This window comes from Cervus canadensis, chromosome 1, assembly GCF_019320065.1.
Source record: "Cervus canadensis isolate Bull #8, Minnesota chromosome 1, ASM1932006v1, whole genome shotgun sequence".
Taxonomy (NCBI): domain Eukaryota; kingdom Metazoa; phylum Chordata; class Mammalia; order Artiodactyla; family Cervidae; genus Cervus; species Cervus canadensis.
In genome coordinates, this window is record NC_057386.1 from 96,430,880 (window position 1) to 96,440,865 (window position 9,986).

Below are 9,986 nucleotides of genomic sequence, written 5' to 3' on the forward strand. Positions count from 1 at the left end.
AAAACATGCTTCTGCCCCCACTGAGTCATGTCTGAATCTCTGCAACCCAATGGACTACAACCCACCAGGTTCCTCTGTTCATGGGATTTTCCTGAGAAGAATACAGGAGTAGTTTCTTATTTCCTTCTCTGGGGATCTTCCTGGTTCAAGGATCAAATTTGAGTCTTCTGCAACTCCTCCATTGCAGGTGGATTCTTTACCACTTAAACCACTGCAGAAGCTCCAGTTTTAAATATATATCCACAATTTTTAAAAAATTTCTCCCTTCAAGAGATGGAACTTTACTCTTTTTCCCTTGAGTAGAACATGCAGAAATGATGTTATTTCATTTCTGATGTTAGGTTACAAAAAGGCTGTAACTTCCATCTTAGATACAAAAAAATCTTCCACTTAGTTCATTCACTCAGGAAATTCAACTCCTATATAGTGAGACCTCTTAGGCAGCTTGGAGAGCCCTATGTGGTGGGAAACTGAAATTTCCAGTTAATAGCCAGCAAAGAACTGAAGTTTGCTAATGAAAAAGGGAGAGGGCTTGGAAATGGATCCCACTTGCACATCCCCAGGCAAGCTTTCAGACGACAGTAGCCCTGGGCAATCATTCACTGTAACTTTAAGACAGACCCTGAAGCAGAACCATCTAGCTACAGATGACTCTGGCTTAAAAATCCCTGACTCGGTCAGTTCCCCCTCAGCCTCCGCCGCCGCCGCCCCTCTGCCAGCGCTCCGGCGCCACCTCGGGCCGGCGGTCCTCCGCGGGAGGGAGCGAGGCGGCGGGCGGCCGGGCGAGCGGCTGACGGGGGCGGCGGGGCGGCCGGCGGGTCCTGCAGCGCTTGGCGGCGGCGTGTTGTCTCCATGGGGTCGGCCCCCCGCGCCCCTGCGCTCTGAGGTGGACAGCAGATTGTGTGTTTATCAAACATTTCCACTGCTGCACAGAGAGCACACACATCTTCAGTGGACTTGGAATTCCTGGAAAATTGCCTTTGTGAAAAGTGGGCATAATCCCTTTAAATTCCATCTCTTAAGTTTTCTATTTTGTTGTGTCTCAAAAAGACATCAAGAAACCATGAACAGCTTTAGTAATGAAGAGTTTGACTGCCATTTCTTGGATGAAGGCTTTACTGCCAAGGACATTCTGGACCAAAAAATTAATGAAGTTTCTTCTTCTGATGATAAGGATGCCTTCTATGTTGCGGACCTGGGAGACATTCTGAAGAAACATCTGAGATGGTTGAAAGCTCTTCCTCGGGTCACCCCCTTTTATGCAGTCAAATGCAATGATAGCAGAACCATAGTGAAGACACTCGCTGCCATTGGGACAGGATTTGACTGTGCCAGCAAGACTGAAATACAATTGGTGCAGAGTCTTGGGGTGCCCCCAGAGAGGATTATCTATGCAAATCCGTGTAAACAAGTGTCTCAGATTAAGTATGCTGCCAATAACGGAGTCCAGATGATGACTTTTGATAGTGAAGTCGAGCTGATGAAAGTTGCCAGGGCACATCCAAAGGCCAAGTTGGTTTTGCGTATCGCCACTGATGATTCCAAAGCAGTCTGTCGCCTCAGTGTCAAATTTGGTGCCACACTTAAAACCAGCAGGCTTCTTTTGGAACGGGCGAAAGAGCTAGATATTGATGTCATTGGTGTCAGCTTCCACGTGGGAAGTGGCTGTACTGATCCTGAGACCTTTGTGCAGGCCATCTCTGATGCCCGCTGTGTCTTTGACATGGGCGCTGAGGTTGGTTTCAACATGTATCTGCTTGATATTGGTGGTGGCTTTCCTGGATCTGAGGATGTAAAGCTTAAATTTGAAGAGATCATCAGTGTAATCAACCCAGCATTGGACAAGTATTTTCCATCAGACTCTGGAGTGAGAATCATAGCTGAGCCAGGCAGATACTATGTTGCATCAGCTTTCACACTCGCAGTTAATATTATTGCCAAAAAACTTGTATTAAAGGAACAGATGGGCTCTGATGATGAAGAGGAGTCAAGTGAACGGACATTTATGTATTACGTGAATGATGGAGTATATGGATCATTCAACTGCATCCTTTACGATCACGCACACGTGAAGCCTCTTCTGCAGAAGAGACCCAAACCAGACGAGAAGTATTATTCATCCAGCATCTGGGGACCCACCTGTGACGGCCTGGACCGCATTGTTGAGCTCTGTAACCTGCCCGAGATGCATGTGGGAGATTGGATGCTCTTTGAGAACATGGGTGCTTACACTGTTGCTGCTGCTTCTACTTTCAATGGATTCCAGAGACCCACCATCTACTACGTGATGTCAGGGCCAACGTGGCAACTGATGCAGCAGATCCGGACCCAGGACTTCCCGCCCGGAGTGGAGGAGCCAGACGTCGGTCCCCTGCCCGTGTCCTGTGCCCAGGAGAGCGGCATGAAGAGGCACTCGGCAGCCTGCGCTTCCACGCGTATTAACGTGTAGATACCACTCTTATAGCTGTTAACTGCGAGTTTAGCTTGATTTAAGGGTTTGGGGGGGACCATTTAACTTAATTACTGCTAGTTCTGAGATGTCTATGTGAGTAGGGTTGGCACAGGTGTACCAATGTGGAAGACTGGGAGATGGGGTCACACTTATCTGTGTTCCTATGGAAACTATTTGAATATTTGTTTTATATGGATTTTTATTCACTTTTCAAACATGCTACTAAAGGCTTCAACTGCTGAGCAAGCGTTTGTGGCTTGTGTATCAGCAGGATGGGCCAGAAGCTTAGTGTTGTGACCGGTTTTAACAAAAAGGAATAAAGGATCTTGACATAACTTGGCATTGGGAAATTTAAAAAAAAAAAAAAAAAAAAATCCCTGACTCACAGAAACTATAAACTAATAAATGTCTGTTGTCTTAAGCTGCTAAATTTTTGCATAATTTGTTAATCAGAGATAAAAGATTAATGTATGCCCTAAATAATACTATCTGTTAAATACAGTAGACGTGAAATATCTGTTTCCCCAACATCCCTTGCTTTGCAGAATCACTCCCTCCCTACAGTAAATAGTCCTGCATAATCCATGACATTCCTGGTATGGCTGACTTTTATTCCTTCCTGGGTAAGGAGGCCTGGCTGTTGCTGCTGCTGCTAAGTCGCTTCAGTCGTGGTCAACTCTGTGCAACCCCATAGACGGCAGCCCACCAGGCTCCCCCATCCCTGAGATTCTCCAGGCAAGAACACTGGAGTGGGTTGCCATTTCCTTCTCCAATGCATGAAAGTGAAAAGTGAAAGGGAAGTTGCTCAGTCGTGTCCAACTCCTAGCAATCCCATGGACTGCAGCCTACCAGGCTCCTCCGTCCATGGGATTTTCCAGGCAAGAGTACTGGAGTGGGGTGCCGTTGCCTTCTCCGAAGGAGGCCTGGACCAGCCCAGCAAAGCAGAATACCTCAACCAGAGTGACTGCTTCAGAGCTGCGCGAGGAAGTTGAACTGGCCAATCAGTTCAGTTCAGTTCAGCCACGCAGTCAGAGCCAACTCTTTGTGACCCCATGGACTGCAGCATGCCAGGCTTCCCTGTCCATCAACTCCCGGAGCTTGCTCAAACTTGTGTCCATCGAGTCAGTGATGCCATCCAACCATCTCACCTTCCGTCGTCCCCTTCTCCTCCTGCCTTCAATCTTTCCCAGCATCTGGGTCTATTCTAATGACAGCTCTTCACTTCAGGTGGCCAAAGTATTGGAGTTTCAGCTTCACCATCCATTCTTCCAATGAATATTCAGGACTGATTTACTTTAGGATTGACTGTGTTGATCTCCTTGCAGTCCAGGGACTCTCAGGAGTCTTCTCCAGCACCACAGTTCTAAAGCATCAATTCTTCAGTGCTCAGCTTTCTTTATGGGACAATTAGAATCCCCTCAAATAATATTAAGAGTTATTTGGAAAAATAACTCCTCTGAGACAAGGTGTCCAAGTGTCACATAAGATTAAAGCTGCCAGACAGTCTTTACACTCCATGAAAAAACCATTTTCTGACAATGACGCCAAGATGATACATGAAAGCAAACAGATATGAAGCCAAAAGAGAGGGTTGTTCTCATCACATTTTTAAACCTCTGTATTATGAAATCTACATTTTATCTCCTACTTAGGTGAGCTTTTCCCTAGATTAGCTATATCAGGAAGTCAGATAGGGTTTCTGTTTCCAAATGAGTCTGAATGAGTCAACTGAATGAGTCTTAATAAATTTGACAAATTTAATGAACTCAAAACATACCTTAAATTTGACAAATTTATGAACTCAAAATATACCTCAGACTCTTGCTTCTGGCCATGATGAATTAACACAAATCAGTTTTATTCTGTCGCCATAAACAATTTAAAATAAACAAAATATACAAAACAACAGCGTTCAGCTTTGGACAAAAGTCATCTCAAGACAGTGATTTCAGAGAAAAAGGAAATAAATGAAGTGAGACCTATAATTTCTCCAGCCTACCATCTGCAGAGTTCCTAGGCCTCAGAATGGTAGAAACCAAACAAATCATGAATACCCTCCTGAATTGAAGAGACTGAACTGAGAGTTTGTAGAGTCCAAAGAAGCTAGAGTTTGTAGATCAGCATAAAAAACAGGGAGTGCTACAGAAAGAGAGAGTGAATTCTAAAAATATGCAAGGAGTTTCTCTTGAGTCCTCAGCTGAGTGCTTTTTTAAAATTAATTTTTATTGGAGTATAGTCACTTTACACTGCCATGTCAGTTTCTGCTATACAACAAAGTGAATCAGTCAGATGTATACGTATATCTCCTCTTTTTGTTTTTTTTTTGTTGTTGTTAATTTCCTTCCCATTTAGGTTACAACAAAACATTGAGTAGAGTTTCCTGTGCTATAGCTTCCTAGGTGGCCCTAGTGGTAAAGAACCTGCTTGTCAATGCAGGAGACATGAGAGACATGGATTCGATTCCTGGGTGGGGAAAATCCCCTAGAGAAGAAAATGGCAACCCACTCCAGTATTCTTGCCTGGAGAATCCCACGGACAGAGGAGCCTGACAGGCTAGTCCATAAGGTCACAGAGTCACACATGACTGAAGTGACTTAGCATGCATGTGCTCTACAGTAGGTTATCATTAGTTATCTATTTTATACATAGTATTAATAGTGTATATGTGTCAATTTAGCCCCCCTGTGCCCCTTGGTATCCATATGTTTGTTCTCTGTGTCTGTGTCTCTATTTCTGCTTTGCAAATACGATTATCTATACCTTTTTTGAGATTTCACATATATGAGTTAACTTACAATATTTGTTTTTCTCTTTCTGACTTACTTCACTGTGTAGGACAGTCTCTAGGTCCATCCATGTCTTTACAAATGACCCAGTTTTGTTCCTTTTAATGGCTGAGTAATATTCCATTGTATATATTTACCAAATCTTTATCCATTCAACTGTCAGTTGACACTTAGGTTGCTTCCACCTGGAAAACACATAATTCAAGAAGACATGTGCTCCCAAATGTTCATTTCAGAACTATTTTACAATAGTCAACTGAACACTTTTTAGCACTTGCATGTGAAGTTGGTGAAACAATTCCAGAGATCATTGTAGGCTTGAAATAATTCATCTTCCCAACAACTAGAGTGTAGAAATCTCTTTACGTATGAGGCAACTGGTTATGTATTCAAAGGGGATTATCTCAGTAGTAGAGCCAAATTAGCTCTGGGCTAAAGGTTACTCTGCTATTTTCAAAGAACTTAGGTAAGTTATAGAATAAGCTTCAAAAAGAATACAAAAATTCCAGAACTAGACAACATAAAATTCACTAAATCACTCTGATAATTTAATTTAACACTATACTGGCAACCCTCAGCAGTATAATAAAGAAGGAAATTTAAAAAAAAAAAACAGATGGGAGAAAAAAGAAAACTTACAGATGAGATGATCCTCTATGTAAAACATCTTAAGGAATTTCAAAAAATCTACTAGACTTATGAACAGAGTTTAGTAAGGATTACAAAATCGAGACAAAAAACCAATTATAGTTTTACAAACTAGCAATTAGTAATCAAATTGAAAATTTTAAACTGTACCATTTACAATAGTATGAAAAATTTGAAATATATAAGAATAAATTTTGACAAAATATGTCATACTTGTACACTGAAAATTATGAAATATTAATGAGAGAAAATTTAAAGAAGAAGAGGCATACCATCTTCACAGTTCACATCAATTATTGTTAAGATTTTATTCTACCTGTGTGATATACAGGTTTAACACAATCTCAAACAAAATGCCAATAGGTTTTTAATACGAATAGGCCATCTGACTCTAATAGTTATGTGCAAGTACATAATGAGAGGGTAACAGGTAGGAAGGCTAGGGTTCCCCAAGCAGAGGAAATAAAATGCAAGTGGCAGAGGTGTTTTTTTTTTTTTTTCCTTCTGTATACAAAATTAAAAGGAGCTTTCTTTTAAATTCTGTGTTGTCATGACAACACCAGGTTCTACCTGAAGTTAACTTTCTCAGACCTTGAGCTAACCCCTGTGTTTTTCTTATGGAAATGTTTTTCTTAAGCTATGTTAATGAACTATGTATTTGCCTTGGAATCTGCCTTTCTTCAAATCTGTTCTGCCTAAAACTTTGAACTGATAATGGCTCAACAAACCAGTAGGTCTTATTCTTGGAAATGTTCTCTTAAACTATGTTAATGAAACTATGGATTTGCTTGGAAATCTGCCTTTCTTCAAGATTCATATTGATTGTTTTATGGTCCAGGGATGATTCACCCTGTGCCAATGCTATCTCAAAATGCATGTTGTGGGAGAGGGGCCTGGTGCAACTCTCTTAGTTTTGAGGTTATTCTTCACCTGATTAGCAACTTACTAACAGATATGTAACTCCTTGCTAAAAACTGGCAAAAAGGGCACTCTTTCTGCCCCCTTCTGATGTCTATGTCAGAAGCTTCATCTATCCCTTTCATACTTTAATAAAACTTTATTACACAAAAGCTTCAAGTGATCAAGTCTCGTCTCTGACCCTGGATTGAAATCCTCTCTTCCAGAGGTCACAAATTCCGGCATAGCTCACCGCTCATAGCCGAACCTTTCAATAAGACCTAAAGAAACCAAAGTGATCTTTAAAAGTAATGAACGAAATTGGAGGACTTATACTATCTAATTTTAAAACATATTACAAGACTGTAATCAAGAAAGTGTGATGTTGACGTAAAAATAGACATGTAATTCAATGCAAACTAACAGTGGGTCCAGAAATAGATACACAGGCACCTTGTCAATGGATTTCAACAAAGATGTCAAGGCAACTCAATGGGGAAATGATAGTCCTTTCAACAAATTGGGCTAGAACAATGGGACAACCTTATTTTGTAAAACAAAAGCCTCAACCATTTTCTGACACTATATAAAAACACTAACCATAAGCTGAAATATAGAAGCTTAAATTATCACATTTCTAAAAGACAGCATAGCATAGAAATCTTGGTAATCTTGACAATGGTGTTTTAAATAGTGTACAAAAAGACATCAAAGAAAACAATCAATAGGTTACACTTAATTAAAATTTTAAACTTTTGCTCTTTATACTGTATTGTGAAGAAAATAAAAGGGCAAGTCATAAACTTAGAGAAAATATTTGCAAAACATGTATCTAGTAAAGGACTAACATATAGGTTCTTACAACTCAATAAGAAGACAATCTTACTTTGGAGCTAAAATATAATACAAGTGGTACCTTCCTCATCTCACTCCCTTATCCCTGCCCCATGAAGAGAGAACTGTTTGAAAAACAAAAAATCTCAAATTAGAGGGCAAGCAATACTATCTCCTTGAAGCATTTCATGCCTAAGAGCAGAACCACATCCTTAAGAATAGTCAAAAAGAGGATGTGATGGTCAAAATCAATGAAATGAATAGGTGCTGTCTTCTTGGAATTAGAAAAAGAGTGGAATAAATTAGAGGGTCTTGAAACCAGGCCAGAGGAATAAAATAATGCATGAGGTATGGATGAAATTCAAATAAAGAAGCACATATAAAACTAAGAATAAGATCTAAGAATACCACAATTCTATGTATTTTATCACTAACATTTTCATCTCCACTGATATCTTGACATTATGGCTTTCAGGATATTAAGAAGTGTATGGTAGCCATTGAAAATTAAGCTTTAAAATTGCCAAATATTGTATATTACCTTGTGCAAATTTATGCACTACTTTGGCTGTAATATATCAGTGTCTTGTAGATAAGGTTTGAGGTTGTGCTTCATTAAGGTCAAGAATCACACAGTAATAATAATGTGTAAGAACCTAATTTCAGCCAACATTGTACTGCTCTACTCTTTCAACAGTATACTAATGTGAGAAAGAGGTAGAAGAAAGGGCCCCCTGAGAAACAGGCAAATTGTATGACAAGAACAGAACACTGACTAACCACAACAGTGCTTTCTAGTCTGCAAGAAAAATAACTCAATTTGTTCCTAGTTCCATCCTGTTTATTCCTAGTTAAATAGAAAGCATTGAGTGGATCACTTTTAAGCCTGCTGATGGCTACAGTCAAGTCACATCTGCTTAGCTGAAACACAATTTGCAGGATAAGAAACCAGGCCTTGCTGGGTAGATATAATCTCTCTTGAGAAAGGGAGAAAGATTGCTAATGAGAACCTCTATCCTTAATCCAAAGTCCTACCACAAACTTCAGAGGAGGCTTTTAGTGTCCTCCACTTTCATGGATCAACAACTGAAATCCTTAATAAGCTATATTGTGCTGACCCTGCTCATGTTCTTCTCTCTGCGTTGTATTAGTAGGGAAATGGGTCAAAGAATTAAACTCTTCTTAGATAAAATTTAGGGGCATAAATATGCCACCAAAATTGTGCCTTCTCAAAGGACAGCCTCATTCCATGCCCCACTTGCAGTGGAAAGAAATATTAAAGGAAAAGTCTAACTCTAGAACCAGAATCTTAAAAACATTATTGGGAAACTAGTATTCCTTAGCTGTGGCTGTAGGGTTTTTTTCCTATTCTCAATACCACAGAGCTAATCAGCAATGCCTGGATTTGCATTGTTTACCCTCTCCCAACATCCAACACATGTACACATACAGACTCTCTGCTGGTTTCCATGTGTTTTAAAAACCCAAAAACTTAGGAATTAAACATTTTTAGAAAATAAACTCTTTATTTGAATGTGAATAGCTCAATTCATTGCTCATTTTAGAAAACATTAACCAACCTTCACTGAGCATGTATGTGTCAAGAAGAGTTCAAAATGTTTCCTGCTACCTCACTTAATCCTCATCAAAATCTTCCATGAGAGAGGGAATGCCGTCACCCTCCATTTGTGGAAGTGAAAATGAGGCCTGGAAAAGTAGACCAGAATCAGACATGTCAAAAAATACTTCAACTCACATTGAAACCCTGGTGATCTGACTCTAGAACCCAATTAAACACCAGGTAGCATCACTTCATGGCAAATAGATGGGAACAAAATGGAAATAGTGACAGATTTTATTTTCTTGGACTCCAAAATCACTACAGTGATTGCAGGCATGAAATTAAAAGATGCTTGTTCCTTGGAAGAAAATCTTTGACAAACCTAGACAGCATATTAAAAAGCAGAGATATAACTTTGCCAATAAAGGTCTGTATAGTCAAAGCTATCTTTTTTCCAGTAGTCATGTACAGATGTGAGAGTTGGACCATAAAGAAGGCTGAGCACTGAGGAACTGATGCTTTCAGACTGTGGCGCTGGAGAAGACTCTGGAGAGTCCCCTGGACAGCAAGGAGATCAAACCAATCAATCTTAAAGGAAATTCACTCTGAATATTCAATAGAAGGACTGATGCTGATGCTAAAGCTCCAATACTTTGGCCACCTGATTTGAAGAGCCAGTTCATTGGAAAAGACACTGATGCAAGGAAAGATTGAGAGGAGGAGAAGGGGACAACAAAGGATGAAATGTTTGCATGGCATCATTGACTCAATGGACATGAGTTTGAGCAAACTTTGGGAGATAGTAAAT

The 9,986-nt window shown here is 40.1% G+C and overlaps 1 protein-coding gene across 1 annotated transcript; it reads left to right on the forward strand.

The window, feature by feature from the left end:
- Window positions 1-768: 768 nt before the first annotated feature.
- LOC122453347 (ornithine decarboxylase) lies at window positions 769-2,792 on the forward strand. Its single transcript, XM_043487339.1, has one exon. It carries the CDS (start codon window positions 1,064-1,066, stop codon window positions 2,447-2,449), a length of 1,386 nt encoding a protein of 461 aa, XP_043343274.1. The 5' UTR covers window positions 769-1,063; the 3' UTR covers window positions 2,450-2,792.
- The last annotated feature ends 7,194 nt before the right edge of the window (window positions 2,793-9,986 follow it).

Bases quoted from the DNA above. Each gene is read 5' to 3' on its own strand.
- LOC122453347 (XM_043487339.1), top strand. From the start codon at position 1,064: ATGAACAGCTTTAGTAATGAAGAGTTTGACTGCCATTTCTTGGATGAA.